At 41.8% G+C, this 15,916-nt stretch overlaps 1 protein-coding gene across 6 annotated transcripts in view; it reads left to right on the forward strand.

Moving 5' to 3' along the window:
* ATP8A2 (ATPase phospholipid transporting 8A2) overlaps positions 1–15,916 on the forward strand; it is a 631,188-nt gene that overhangs the window by 282,882 nt on the left and 332,390 nt on the right. For all 6 annotated transcript variants that reach the window (XM_005286691.4, XM_065581436.1, XM_005286690.4 and 3 more), the window contains one exon: positions 10,671–10,843. In XM_005286691.4, coding sequence (XP_005286748.2) covers positions 10,671–10,843 — 173 coding nt within the window. The remainder of the gene's footprint in view (positions 1–10,670; positions 10,844–15,916) is intronic.

Consider the following 15,916-nt stretch of genomic DNA (forward strand, 5'->3'; position numbering starts at 1 on the left):
AGAAATTTGCCTGCAATTTTGAATTTGCAATTTTGCTTTCACAAACAAATTCTAGGTGCCAGGCAGGAATTATAGAATTTAGACATCTGACGGTTTGGTTATTCTTGCAAATCAGGTAGGGTCATTTGTGCCTGCAGTTAACTGTACTTCAGTTTTGTGGAGGTGTTATTTCTGGGCTGAAATTGGAACATGTGCTGTTTATTGCAAGAAATATTTCCCCTGCATCCTCAGTTCAACAGGTGCTGCCCTGAATACTTATATTCTGTTTCAGCTAGCTTTGGTTTAAACATTATTTAGTCTTTCCTTTGTTATTTTCATTATCCCTTCTCTACTGTACACTGCGTTATGCCAGATGTCCACAGGTCCCATGGGCTCAGGAACTAGACAGCTTCAAGTGAAATGCTCTTCACTAAACAGATGGTGAACCCTTTAAACCATGGTTAAGGTACAGTGGAAAGAGTTTCAAACCTCGCCGCAAAGTGTCTCCCTGAATATGGTTCTTCAGTTAAGTCCTCTGTTCTTCACAGCACTCTGTGGAAGACTCATTTCACTTACAAAAACAAACCCAATAAACTTCACTTTTCCAATAAATTCAAACAATTGTATCACATTTAACTGTTCACACTATCCAGATGTAGGAAGGAAACATCAAATGCAGTAAAAAATAAATACCTCATATTGGTAAAATATGTCCAATTGGCAGTTTAGTGTCCTTTGGAACAATGAGCTAGCAGATTCTGTGTGATTTATATGATCATACAAAATATGACAGTAGTTCTGGGAGTGAATTGTCTGGTGATAGAAAAATGCATTAGAATTTAGAAACCATTTAATCTTTTTACTACAGCAAATGAACAACACTTCCAAGATTTATAATAGAGGTGATCTGTAAACAGGTACCGATATAAACAGTTTACTTTAGGAACTCAAGTTTAATAGCTATTATAGAGGTTCATCCTGGAAGATCACTCTTACATTAACTCTATTGAGATAAAAAAAGGAACATGTGATAATGGCATCCAAAATATTAAAGCAGGAGTGGCCAAAATGCAACCCTATAGTTGCTCTCAACTTTAGTAAGCAATGTGCTTGATGTATGCCACAGATCCCAACAGTCAGTGTTTTCTTTGTCCATCTTAACTAGAAAAAGAATATTTGTTGTCTGATACCCACCATAACCAGTCTATTTCAATATTGGTTTTCTCTCCAGATCTTTTGCTTCACCTGGGGCAATACTGAGCCTTAAACTGCGTGTGAAATGTGAATATAGTCTCTGTGAAGATAGGACCAGGTTTTTCTACTGTCATTCATGCTACACAAAATGATGCTGCTAAAAATTCCCAAGCCACAAAGTCCATATCATTTCTTTTTTTAAACTTTTATTGTTTTTTCTAACGTTTTTATTATTTGACTTTTTAAAATTATAGGTAATGAGCCAACTTCAGATTTGGTGTAAGTACGTATAACTCCATTGAAATCAGTGGAGTTGTACTCACTTACATCAAGTCTGAATTTGGTCCATGGAGGAGTTGTGTGTGAAATTTTATATAACATTCCTTTCAGTGCTAAATTCCAAAATGGAATGCCGTTTTCTTTTTAATAATCTGTGTAGAACCCTATGGGTTGTTAATGTGTCTGCTTTATCCTTCAGATACTGTGTGACCCTGGTAAGGCAGGGTCCTTCTGTGAGTCTTTAGAAAGTGACAAAATACAAACAAGCCATTACAAGGTTTCATACAGAACGGCAGGATGTGGTCTAGAGTGAAGACCACACATGAACTCTGCTTCAGGATATTCTAATTCTCTGCCTGTCAACAAATTATACTCTGCTGCTAAGATTTATAACAGTGCCCTAGTGTTCCTCAACATATGGTGATCTGCAGAATGAAACTACATTTACACAGTGTACAAAACTCAGGAAGTTTCTTCTTGGTAAATAAAATGTTAAGAGCAATATTGCAACTAAATGGTCTACCAAGAGTTTGAGCAAAATCACTTGTTAAAATGAGAAATAGGAGTAGGAAAATTAAAACTGTGGAAAAATGTCTGCTGGGTAGACTTGTTATGGAAGGGAATAGTCCACAGGAGAAATTATTGAAATCACATACATAGGTTCCCAGCAGTGAAACTAAAACCTGAAACTTAGGTATTGTTTCTGTCTGATTGATTTTGATTTTTAAAGCTTCTTTTCTATGTGATCATGCCACCAAAGATCGCTTCCGCAGCCATATATGTATAACTTGTCTATGTGTGAGACTTACAGATGCACTCCTGGTAGCTTAAGATACATCTTTACTAATTTTACACTCTCGGGCCCTGATCCTGCAAAGGGAGCTGCATGAAAGGATTCTTATGCTCACATTTAAAACAATGAAACTTTAGCCCTGATTTAACAAAACACTTAAGAATTTCGTTATGTCCCATTGAAATCAGGTGCTTAAGTGCTTTGCTGAATCAGGACCTTGTAGGGGGAGGGAACACTTACTTTTGAGTGCTGTTCCATCGACTTCAGTAGGAGTCTATGGGCTTGTCCATACTTCTTCAGCACTGCTGCGATCTATGCAGCGGTGTCGATTAGCAGCTCTGGTGAAGACAAGCTAAGTCGATGGCAGAGCGCTCTCCTGACATCTGTACTCCACCTCCCCAAGAGGCAGAAGGTAAGTCGGCAGGAGAGCATCTCCTGTTGACAAAGCATGGTGTAGACACTGCTGTAAGTCCTAAATTACATCAACTTTAGTTATATCACTTATGTAACTGAAGTAGCATAACTTAGGTCGACTTACAGCATTTGTGTAGACCAGTCTTTAGAATGAAACTGCACAAATTCTTTTGTGGATCAAGGTCTTAATTTAAATGTTAGGTCTGGCGCCCATTTCAGGGACATTTTATTATAGCATCCCATCTTCAGTTCTCCTAGGATAGGTTGATAGGTAATCTCCAAGAGTGGGGATCTGTGCAGGCAATTTCATGAAGGAGAAAAACTAGGTTAGTGACTGATAGCTGGAGAGCTCTGAATATATTCCCTCTTCAGATCCACCCTTACCCCCAATCCCTATTTGTGGATGAACTGTAAAGATAGCACTGAAATCTTTCAGGATGTTCAGGTTCATTTTTTCAGGTCAAATGTCTTCTTGCAATTCCTCTTACTTGCTGCTCCCTCGTGTTAACAGTAGTGAGTTAATTCTAGCAAAGGATTGTGACTTTCCAACCGCATCAGAGATTTTTAACAGCACAGCCTTCTTTCTCAGTTGTAGGATTGTAGCATTTTGGGCATCTAGTAAAATGTACTTAAACAATTCCCAATTATCATTCATGTTTTGCTGTTTAAATTCTTCTTCCCAACTGATTTGACTCATAATTGTTTTCAGCTTTGTAAAATTGGCCCTTTTAAAGCATTAAGCAAAAGTAGAAGACTGGTCTCCGGTTGATGAGTGTAGAAGAAAAACAGGATATGTGAGCGGAATCACCTGTACTTTTTTAAACATCAGTGACAAATTGTGTACAAAGGAGTATACCACTTTCCAGGGTGTGTGTTTATCTGCTGTGAGAATTAGTGCCACTTCGCTGTGTAAATTGCTGGGTTAAGGATTATCATTAGATGTTGGAGAATGTGCCACATAAAATGTTTCCTGAAGCATTCTTTAGGTGAGAAGATGTCTCTGATTTATGGCCTCTTGTGATATAGGACACTGGCTCATTGAACATTTGCCCCAGGGATTGCTGCACAAAGGGAGGAAAGAGGCTCTGTGGCCAGGGATTGAAATGTTGGGTAGGACTCCTGGTGCTGTCTCTCAGTGGCTGATACTAGGCCTGGCTGATTTGTTGCTTTTGGCATGAGGCTCCACTTTTCAGGCATCTTATTTGACTCCCTGGACTCCCTGTTGTTTTCTCCATGTTTGACTAAGCTTAGTGGCTGAGTCTGTCTCCTCATCTTCACTTACTAGCCAGTCAATACCCGCCATGTACTCAGGTCCTCCTTTCCTAACAACACAGAGGGGGAGAGGAAGAAAAGAGCAAATGGGAGGGAGCACTGACCAGCTAGCAGAGGAAAGGAGATAAAGGAGGAGTCACAGCATCTGTCATGGAGTCAGCACCTATGGTACTGGTGACATCAATTGACAGCAGAGGACAGGAAGAGAGGACTTCTTGGCAGAGAACTAGGCAATGGGCAGGGACAGGAGGTTGTCTCCATCCATTTAGGGGAGTAGAAATCAGTTTCAGCCCTTCAGGTGGGTCAAGTGGGTGGAAGAGGTCCTATTCTGTATTTGGGAGCAAGAGAAAGCTTAGAGGGAGGTGGGGGAAGAGACGGGATGGGAGGAGAGAGAGGAGAAATTATCTTTCTTTCTTGTATTTTATTTTTAAACTTTTTATTAAGTCTAAGTTACAATAAAACTGTAACATACTGCGTCATGTTCTTATGTTATGTTCTTATCATACATTTCTTATTACTTATTCAGGATCCGGTTAATATTCAAAGAATCTGACTAAAGATAATGGCTTGCTGGCTGGGGAGCCCTCCTCCTCTGAGTACACTAAAAAGGGTGACCACATTTCTGAATTTTATTCTCATTTTGGCACTTCTGTTGTGTACATACTTAGTATGAAAGCTTTTTGGTTACAAGGACAGTCCATATTTTACTATATTACAATTCCAAGGAGGAAGAGTCACATTTTTCCAATTATATGCAATACAAAATCTTGCTCCTAACAGTAAAAAGAAATTAATTTGTCATTCTGTTTAAAATGTAGATCCTTTACTGAAGCATTAAGTAAGCAGGTCAGGGTATCTCTACGAAGCTGACATTTTGTTATAAGATGAATTGCTTTGATAATTTCTTCCTCAAGCTGTCTAATTCCTGGTTACAACCACCACATGTGCAAGTATGTTCCTTTTCCCTCACAAACCCTCCAACAGAGCACCTCTCTAGTAGCAAAAATATGATGGATATTTACTGGTATTCTATGCCATCTATACAGTAACGTATAAGAATATTCTTCATGAGTGACGCAAATTAAAGATGTTTATTCCCTTTCCCAGATAGAGACCCACTGTTCCTTATCAGTTTCTTTATTCAAATCTCTCTCCCATCTTTTCATCTGAGTTTTCTTATCAACATCTTTTCAGTCAAAATTGCATATGTTTTAGAAATTAAACCCTTTGATCTAGCTTGCTCCTGGGTCAACTCCGCAAACGTGGCTAAAGGTCTAGATAGGCGATCCAGATTTCACCATAAAATGTTTGACTTGTAAATACTGAAAATATGGGAGCTTTAAATTATTTACATTATTACATATCTCTTGATATGATTTCAAATCAGGACCCAGGAATAGCTGTCCAAACTGAGTAGTCACAGCTCTTACTCACAATGAATAGTCATGTTGATATTTCCTAGAGATAAATTCCTGATTATTAAAGACAGTGGCTAAGGGAGAAGGGCTAGGTAGCAGGAATTTGAAAAATTTGTCCAGAACTGCTAAAGTGGTCTGGATGAATGGGTGATTTATTTTTTGATTACCTAAATTTCTTTTTAACGTAACGATTACTATAAATAGCTATATTTAGGCTCCAGTGCTGTTTGAGTTTTACTGAGTGTGTGGATGGGCTATTGTTAACCCAGTTGATCACATCTTTTAATCGTGGTGCATAATAATAATAAACCGAAGTAGGGGAAGCTAGTCCATCCTACATGGTATGATTAAACAGAATTTATAACACATACCAGGCTAGGGCCTGTAAGTTACAAGCAGTCACAGACTATGTTTACCTGTCTGTTTTAACAACCTTCAAGAAGTTCATTCAAGACATAAGACCAAATTCACCCTTAGTGTAACTCCACTGACTTCAGTGGCATTACAGCAGGGATGTATTTGGCCCTTGAACTGTGAAATGCTGTTCTCCATCACTTTTCAGACTCGATTAAAGGTGTACACAAAAAGAAATATAAATGTGCTAATACTGCAATTACTCTGCAATTTTTATTATGGTTCAGATTGCTTTAAGTTAAGATTCAGAAACCATTTGAGACAGATGTCTCTGTCCCTTGATAGTATTACCTCAGCAAATTGGCTGGTACAGTTTGGCAAGACTTCTGGAAATGTTTACGCTTCAGGTCATTTTTATTTGTATAAATTGTTGACCTAATCACTGACATTTAGGAGCTAACTAAGCAGGCACTTTGTGAACTTGAGATGACTCAAAATACTGCCTTAATTTTCAGGCAGTTCTCATTACTCATCCGGCAAGCAACAGTATGTAGCATCCATATCTCTCTTGCTACTAAGTATAGTGTATTTGCTATCTGTCTCCATGGAAGGTCATATCAAGGTCACTCAGTGTTGTGAATGAAAATAATCAGTTGGTGAAAGTACAGAACTTGAAACCTTGGTGTATTTTCTTCTGACTAAAAAAGGCCAACCTTATTTAAGATGGAATGAACAGCACGTTTTTCTGTTCTGAAGTAACAGATGGATTCTTAAAAGTACTTAGAAACCTTTGAACAAAAGGTGCTGTAATGGAAACTATTAATTTGTAAACATTTTTAACTCAAAATAACAGATTGTAAATTATAAAGAGATCCACAGGTAAATAAACAAAATGCTCACTTTTCCCATTGCTATTACATTTAATCTTTTTAGTGTAAATATTTTATTAAAACTAATGTTAAAAAATTATACAATACACAGGTTAAGAAAAGAGTGTCTGTATATCGGAGTATAGTGCTTAGATTATCCACAAATACAAGGTTTGTTTTAAAAGTCATAAGATACATATAGTGCATAATCACCAGTAACCCAAATTTAGATGAATAAATTTAACAATACAGTTTAGATATTAGCATCCAAGTATTTGGGTACATCACTCATGAAAAGTTATACAGAGAGTTCGTTGTGGAAAGCACATATATCAATGAGTGAAGATTGTCCCTCAGTAATTGAGAATTTAGGGTAGGTTGTCCAATTAGAAAATACAATCCATCAGGGAAGTATTTCAGTTACTTTCCTGACTGCGCTTCTCATCGGCACTCCAGCTCATCCCTCCTGGTATTGTCGATGTCCGATGATGTGTTCTAGGTAGAGGTCCCTCAACCATGTGATGGCGTCCGACACCATGAGTTGCCGCATCAGCCGAGTGTAGCATTGACCGATTCCATATTCTCTCAACACTCGCTCATTACTGGGGTCCTATGCACCCAGGGCTCCGATGATCAGAGATGTAATTCTAGCATATGTAGACATACCTGGAAAATGGTTCAAGCTTTAGCCGTAAATTGTGGCAAAGCCAAAGTCCTGAAAATTAGTGTTGCAACAAAACTAAAAAACAAAACCCCAGAATAGATTTTCATTAGTAATGGTAGCATGGCTGTTTCTGTTTTAGATTGCTGTGGAAATAACTTTTGTCCTGTTCAGTTAAGCATCTCAGGAGTGAAATATGTGAATCCTACACTAACCCTAAAAGAAAAAAACCCTATATTACAAGCATATTTGATTCTATGGCAAGATCCGTGAAATAGAAGATGTCCCCATTTTGCATCAAACTATTCTAAAGTGCAGTGCAGGCATTTTCCTCTTTTGCAGGATTGTTAGCAGTCTGGCAAACTGTGTGGGAATGAATGTGTTTACATATATACAGAATGGCTTTCAGTTGGAAAGTGAAATCTCTATAGAAAATGATTTATATGATATTTCAGAATATTGAAGAAATTTACATTTGCAATCTATTTGTCTAGCTGGGAACTTGAAAATCTCAGCAATCCCACAGAAAATCATAGTGGTTGCCAATATGTGTATACTGTATGCATGTAATGATGACTGTCTTACATTTATTCTTCACCTTTCATCCAAGAGGATCTCTCAGCATTCTACAACGAACTGATGTATAAATTATACACATGAATCTCTTAATTCATCTCTAAAACACACCAGCCTCTAGGGTGAAGCTTGTCAACTGTTTTCACGGTGCACAGAAGCTTAGCAACAGTTTAGGACAGGAAGTGAAGAATCCGTAATACATAAAACCCCCTCATACTTGTGTCAATGTTTTTTTATTTATTTGGTGGCAACATGCATGAGAAAACATTGGGGCATATATAATAGGGATAGAAGACAATTCTACCCTCATTTACACTTAAGCAGTCATTGATTTCAATGGTGTTCTATGGTGTACCTGGGCCCCTAACTCAGAGTATGTTCACGCTACAATCAGAGGTGTAATTCTAGCACATGTAGACATACCCGAGCTGCTTCGATCTAGCTAGCTTGAATAATAATAACAGTGAAGCTGTGGCAGCACACTGCATAGGCAGTAGTACAGTTTATGCAAGCCAGCCCAGGAACCTGGGTAGGTACTCAAGTGTCCAGCCAATGCTGATGCCCGTGCTGCTGTGGCTTCTCTGCTATTATCTGAGGTAGCTAGACCAAAGCTAGCTTGCATATGTCTACATGTGCTACAGTCACACATCTGATTGCAGTGTAGACATACCCTCAGTTGAATTTGTAGCGTAGATGGAGTCTTACTGATTTTACCTCCTATTGTAGAAAATTGGTCTGCTGGTATGTCTCCATCTTCCAAAAGGTGTGGATGTTCTGGTCTCCATATGTTTTGATTAACCCCAACCACAAAGCCATATTATCCCATAAGGTGAATGTGTAGGGGAAATCCTGACTGTATGTTAATGCTGAACTTAACTGGAGTAATTTGTGTTCTTCAGTACCAACAGATGTGTAGTCTGTAGGGAGCAGTTTGGTTACATTTATTTTTTTACATCTGTCTGTTAAATCAGAGATGGAAATTGAAAATGCAGCACTCAGCAACTGCTTGTGGATTTGTAGCTCTCCCTGGAGAAATGTGGGTTCATAAAACAATGAATGGATTACAATGAGACATAAATATAGTATTTTCATTTGACAGATGTAATCCTGCTCCAGTATTGTTCATATTAGATAGAGAGAAACGGTACCTTTTACTGTAGACCAGCATACAAAGAAAGGAAGCACATCTAAGCACTGAGACACATATTTGACAGTTAAGTTGGCACCAGTTTTTAAAGTTTCATAGCTCTGGGATGAGCAAAAAAGGATACTTTGTTTTGCAACACTGTGTATTGGAGATCATACCAGAATGGACATTGCTTACAGAAAATGTGAGATGCAGTTGGTGCTAGAAATCCCCCTGGAGGCAATAGAGGCAGCAAACCATCAGTACTGCCAACCCCAAATGTTCAAAAATCATGAGTCAGGCTCACCAAAAATAATGAGATTAACTTTAAAATCATGAGATTATGTACAGATAATAGATTTGGTTTTCTTTTTATTTGCCATATGCTTTTTGAGCCTTTAGGGTGCACTGGGATCACATTTGGAAGCTTTCTCCACAGACACAAAGGCTAGAAACTTACTTTTTCTTGAACGATGAAGACTGAAATCTTCACATATTCACTTGACTCCAGGAGCTGGGACTTTAAGGAAAAGAATAATTATCATGAGATTCACAACAAAATCGTGAGAGTTGGCAACTCTAAGTCCTTCCTTCTAGGCTACAGGCTGCAAGGGAAGCCCCATCCTATCCTCAAAAAAAGCAATAACAATGTAGTCCATGCTGCATAGTCAGGCACTCAGCTTTGCCATCTGTGTTCTCAGCTGGGAACCTGGATAGACCAAATATATGCTGAGCCATTCTACCAGGAAGCAGGGGGTAAATCAGCTTTGCTTCTAAAGGAGAAGCATGTAGGCAAGCACCATTCCAGGGGACTGCCTCAGTCTCTGAAGAGTCCTTCCCCCACAGATTTCCAGGATCCATGGGCAATTTTTGTTCCTTTACTTTACAAATATGTCAGAAAAGCCCCTCCCCAAAACTTGAACAAACCAGTAGATAATGTAGACACACTTTTGGAGAGCTGTTTTGTTAGAGTAAATCTGGTGAAACAACATGCTCTGAATTTCAATTCATAACCCCATCGATTTTCAAAAAAAAACAGAAGAGAACTGTGAATCTAGTAGTAGATTAATAAGCGGTCAGTTACTGAGCATCTTCTTTATCAAAGTACCATGCTTGAGTAGGGGTTAATTAAAGTCTTTGTTATCCAAGTCTGATGGCCTGAGAGAGCCTGAACCAGGAGTGAGTCAGTGAGGGCCTCATTTTAAAACTATGCGTGCACTTTTGCACACACAAAAGAATACACACAACTTACATGCACATATTTGAAAATTTGGTCCTGAGAAACTAACGTTTTCAGAAATGTTCAGTACTGGCCTAACTCTGCTTCCATTGAAGTCAATGGTAAAACTCTGACTTGAATGGGAAGAGAGGCCAGTGTAAGCACTTTTGCGATTCCTACCTTAAAAGTCTGAGGAAAAGGTTGAGAGCTGAAGATTGAGTCATTTGGGAGGATGGTGAAACAATAATAATATGTAGCTCTTTTCAACAGTAGATCTCAAAGCATTTTCCAAATGTAAGTGTTTTTGGAGTAGGCACTGGGAAGGAAATTCAAAAAATCCATAATATTTTGAGGGGGAAGCAGTGGCAAAAGCCATGGAAGCACCAGGCCCCTTTATTCTAACCCACCTTTGAATCTGAGAATGTGTCAAGGATGCTAACGTCAGTTTAGAGAGACGGTTGGAGTACAGTGGAAAGAAACATTTCTTTCTTTTTTGTCTGTGTGTTTGTACTTTAGGCAACAAGAGCAACCCTGACCCATCACTGTACAAACCTGGGAGATTCACTGGGGAAAGAAAATGATATAGCTCTCATTATTGATGGCCAGACTCTGAAGTATGCTCTCTCGTTTGAAGTCCGGCAGTGCTTCCTGGACCTAGCACTGTCCTGTAAGGCAGTCATCTGTTGCAGGTAAGAAATGTCAGGATTTTCTCCAGTGAGAAGTTGGTGTGCAGCTGGTGTAACTCTTCGTCTTCTCCTGCCATTTATCCCTTTCAGGCTTACAGCACATGCAGGAAATGTAAAAGAAGGAAACTTACAGGTTAATATTTAAGAGGAGCTGAGCTGTCTGCTGTAAGTCGCCTGTTTATTCAAACACAGTTGTGAGTTATCTGTTATGGAGCAATTATTGGGAAGCAGGGCTGCATACTGGGAATATCCCACAAGGGCTGAGTGCAAGGAGTATTTCCCCTCTAATGGCTTCTCTGTGGTTGCTGCAGCTGTTGAAGCTACCATAGCTATGCCCCGCTCCTCCCACACTCTGCAGGACTGTGTGAGTGACTGGCGGATCAGTGTAGTCTTGGATTTTACTTCTCCCCTCTACGAACCCCAAATCCTGCAGTCAGAAGACAGAAAGAGCCCCTGTTCAGTGCCCCAGGGATGCATACCCTTTTCATGGACTCTCCGTGTCTTGAATGCCCCCCAGCAATGGAACTATCTTGGTTCTCAAAATCTGTACTATAGTGATGAGCATGGTATTTAAAAGATAGATAGAAAATGTCATGGCTGCAGACAAACAGGCAGGATTCTCCCCTATTTAAAAATAGAAATGCTTTTTAATTATGCAGATTTCCCCCCAAATTGAGCCTGATAGCTTTTTATAAAGTGATAGGAGATAATGAGGAAACAGGCCTCCCTGACCCCTTGATTATAGGAGACACTGAAGAATAGGAGCTGTGATGTTACACCTGTGATCATGCTTAAGCAGTGGGAATTAAATAGCCAGAGGTTGCCTCCACTTGGTACGGCAGCTCTTCATTAAGCAGAGCTGCACAGAGAGGCAAGGAAACAATATTAAATATCTTAGCAGGTACAGAAACCCCAATAGTATATGTTATTAGATTGGAATTCATTTGCGTGGCCTTCCCTAGAGGGTAGCCATCTATGATGTTCTGCTGCTGAGTAGTCTCCTGCGATGGCTTTGAGCTCTGACAGGGTTTAGTGTTCAGCATTTGTCTGTGTTGTAATCACAGAACACTGTGAAAATTACATTGCTGAGTTTAAATCTTTTGATGAAAATAGAAGAGTTGAGGCAATGAGTGTTTGTACTACTAGGCTGTTTTCATTGAGTCTTTTTTGGAAGAAAAAGGGAACTCAGAAGACTGAGTAATGAAAGAAATTTCCCTGGTAGAAGTAGTAATGGTAATATTTGATAATATTTTCATTGTAAGTGGGGGGCAGAGCCTGATTGCATGGTCGGAGTTGTTGTGCAAAGTTTTTCACATATGTATTCAAAGCAACCTACAAATATTAGCTAATTAATTCCCACAATACTGTTGGTAATTGCGAAAATATTTCCCCATTTTATAGATGGAGACAGAAAGAAACAGCAAAATTAAGACCTGTATTTTCAGAATTGGCCTCTAATTTGGGGTGCTTTGATTTCTGAGTGGCTAACCTTAGACACACAGGGCTAGATCCACAAAGGGATTTAAGGACCTAAGTTCAAAATTTAGATCCTCAGAACCCCTGCTTTGTTTTTGCCTAACCCTGTAGGCACCTGTTTCCACTGGTAAAGTCCCCCAGGCACCTGGATTTCTGCTGGTGTACATACATACCATCACCTAAGTCCTGAGGCCATTCAGCTTTGTAGCACCTACCTCATGCCTAAGCCAGTGGGATCCTCAACCTGGGCATTCTCCCACCTATCTCGCCTGCAGTGCCCAATCTAATGGCATTTTCAGAGGCCCCCTTAGAGTATAATTACTGGATCAGGCCCTACTCACGTTGAGTGGAGAGAGGTGACTATGCTTCCCTTCTACCCAATCGCTAGCCCAGGGGTTAGAGCACTCACCTGCAATGTGGAAGGTCCCATTTCAAATACCTACTCTGCCTGACTTGAGCAGGGACTTGAACCCAGGTCTCCTACCTCACAGGTGAGATGCCCTAACTGCTGGGCTATGAATATTCTCAAGTGGAGCCCACTCTCTCCCGCTGAAACTATTCCACTTTGTATAAAACACTTAAATATTAATTGAAGCAGGAACTGGAACTTAGGTCTCCCAGGAGAGTGTGCTAGCCACTAGACTATAGACTAGTCATTGTATCTCTAGCCCAGTGCCTATGTAAGTGTTTTTATACAAAGTGGAACAGCTTAAACAAGAGACATTGAGAGAGACCTGCTCCAGAATAGACCAGTGGTTCGGCCACTCACATGAGAGACCAGGGTTCAAGGTAGGGTTGCCAACTTTCTAATGGCACGAAATCGAACACCCTTACCCCTCCCCCTGCTCCGCCCCTTTTCTGAGACCCCACCCCCTTCCTCTGTCGCTTGCTCTCCCCCACCCTGATTGATTTTCACTGGGCTGGGGAAGGGGGCTAGGGTGCAGGAGGGGGTGAGGGCTCTGGCTGGAGGTGCTGGCTCTGGGATGGGGCCAGAAATGAGGAGTTCAGGGTGCAGGAGGGGGCTCTGGGCAGGGACAGGGGGTTGGGGTGTGGGAGCAGGTGAGGGCTCCAGCTGGGGGTGTGGGCTCTGGGGTGGGGCTGGGAATGAAGGGCTTGGGGGAATGAGGGGGCTCCGGTCTGGGGCCAAGGGGTTCAGAGAGTGGGAGAGGGATCAGGGCTGGGGCAGGGGGTTGGGGTGCAGAAGGAGGTGTGGGGTGCAGGCTCCAGGGAGGGAGTTTGGGTGCGGGAGGGAGCTCAGGGCTGGGGCAGGACGCTCGGGGCGGGGGCAGCGCATGGAGCAGTGAGAGGCTCTGGAAGAGGGGAAGCAGTGGGAAAAGGAAAGATCCAAGGAAGGATCAGACCAGTGGGGACGGCCTGATCCCCACATCACGTCAAAGATCTTTCCAACAAGTTGGAACAAAGTATAAAAGAGGGGAAGTGACATCATCACTTGGCCTCTTCTCCCTTCCCCCCTCCCCCAACTCAACATCTGGAGGACAAAGACTTTGAACTGAGGGAGTTTGGTCCCAGGCTGGAAAAGGGTCCAGTCTGTGTATTGAGGAACTGTAATCTGCTTCTACCATCTGTCAGGGTGAGAAAAGCTGTTTGATTCAACTCTTGCTCAGACTAAAAGCTTAGGATTTAGAAAGCATCTTTACTTTTTATTTTCTTAAGGTAACTATCTCTGGCCTTTATGCCTACCACCTATAATCACTTAACATCTGTCTTTCTGTAGTTAATAAATCTGGTTTATATTTTACCTAAAACAGTGTGTTTTGTTTGAAGAGCTTGGGAAATCTCAGCTCAGGTTAACAAGAGCTGTTGCACGTCCACTACCTTTCTGTTGGAGTGGCGAACTAGGTAATGAACTGACACTGGCCCAGCTTCTGACCGGTGCAAGATGGTACAGTTCTGGGGTGCAAGACGAGGGAGCTGGGGGGAATTGGCTGGAGCCTCCCTATTGATGGTTCACGAGTGGCTGGGTGATCATTCATGTAACACTGTTGGGAGTGTCCCTGCCTGTGGATGTCTGTGTAAGTGCAGTGCCTATCAGAGGTTTGTAGCTTGACATCAGCATCGCAGTGTGAGGAATACTCAGTCGGGTTGGTTTTGGAGGGCTCAGCAGTTCCACAGTCCAGGTTGCACCCTGGGGACCCCATCACACCCCTCGTGTGTGTGTGCATTATATGATATAGTTTTTAATTACATGATTACATGCTATCACAGAACCCCTCATTCAGTGCACAGGTTGGATGTTCCTCACTGAAAGGGTCATTATTCAATATTTCTTTGTATGCTCATCATTCAGTGTCTAGTCTTAAGCCTTATTTACTGCACACCATCCAAACCTTGCACTGAACACAAAAATCAGGTTCCTCATGGGATATTTTATGTTGCTCATCATTGTAATATTTTATCTTCGGAACACTCCTAGGAGGTAGCACAGTATTACTCCCATTATAAATAATTTTTAGTGTACATAGATTTTGTAATTAGTGTTAGTGTAAATAGTCAGCGTAGATAGATAGTCCCTATCGTTGAGGGACTCCTTTCGCCCGAGAGGCCAGGCATGCCCCTGTCCCTGGCTTCAAACCTTGTGCCTCCTGTGGAAAATGTATGCCCATGAGTGACCTGCACTCCAGCTGCTTTGAAGTACTTGGGGGAAACTCATGTGAGGGTCAAGTGCCAGATTTGTTGGGACTTTAGACCCTACACCAAAAAGGACAGAGAAATAAGGCTGAAGGCTATCCTAATGGAAGCCGTTCTCAGACCAGCCTCAGAGCCAAGTCGCTCCAATTGTGTACCAAGCACTTTGGCTTCGATACGAAGCCCTCCTCTGGCACCACACTTTTCCTGGCACTATTCACCATCTCCAGTGTCAAGGAGAAGCACAAAAAGCAGCGCACTGACAGAGGGCGCTCGATGGTGCAGAAAAAGGACAAGCCTGGGGAAGGCAGCACAGTGCGACCTATGCTGGGCCACTCCTCCACCCCCGATCCCATGTTGGCACTATCAACTCTGCCCAGAGTGTTGAGTCTGGTGCAGGACCCTCTGCCAACACCCAGAAGCCACCGTGGTACCAGCGGTCTGACTGTTCCATCGACCCTGGAGGCCTTTGCAGTGGCCAGGGATTTACTATCAGAGGGGTAGCCGTGTTAGTCTGGATCTGTAAAAAGCAACAGAGAGTCCTGTGGCACCTTTAAGACTAACAGATGTATTGGAGCATAAGCTTTCGTGGGTGAATGCCCACTTCGTCAGATGCATGGGGATTTACTATCATTCCTGGTCTCCCTGACTCCAATGGGATAGCTGCTGGCTCCGATGACTAGGAGCAGGAAGGATCAGGAAGCATCAAACTCCTTCCTGGTACCAGGCACCCCCAGCACCCTCTAGGAGCAAACTGAGACCAATCCTGTCATCACGGCTATCTCCAGGCCACCGCGAGTCCCCAGATCCTCGGCACTGTATGGAGGCAGAGAGGGGTATCACTCCAGTGTGGTCACCAAGGGAGGACTCTTCATCAGAATCCGAAGGGGAAACCTATGTGCAGCTTAAAAGTCACTACTGGTACCCAGCCTATGCGCCATGAGACCTCAGCAG

Source organism: Chrysemys picta, chromosome 1 (assembly GCF_011386835.1).
Source record: "Chrysemys picta bellii isolate R12L10 chromosome 1, ASM1138683v2, whole genome shotgun sequence".
In the NCBI taxonomy this organism is placed as follows: domain Eukaryota; kingdom Metazoa; phylum Chordata; order Testudines; family Emydidae; genus Chrysemys; species Chrysemys picta.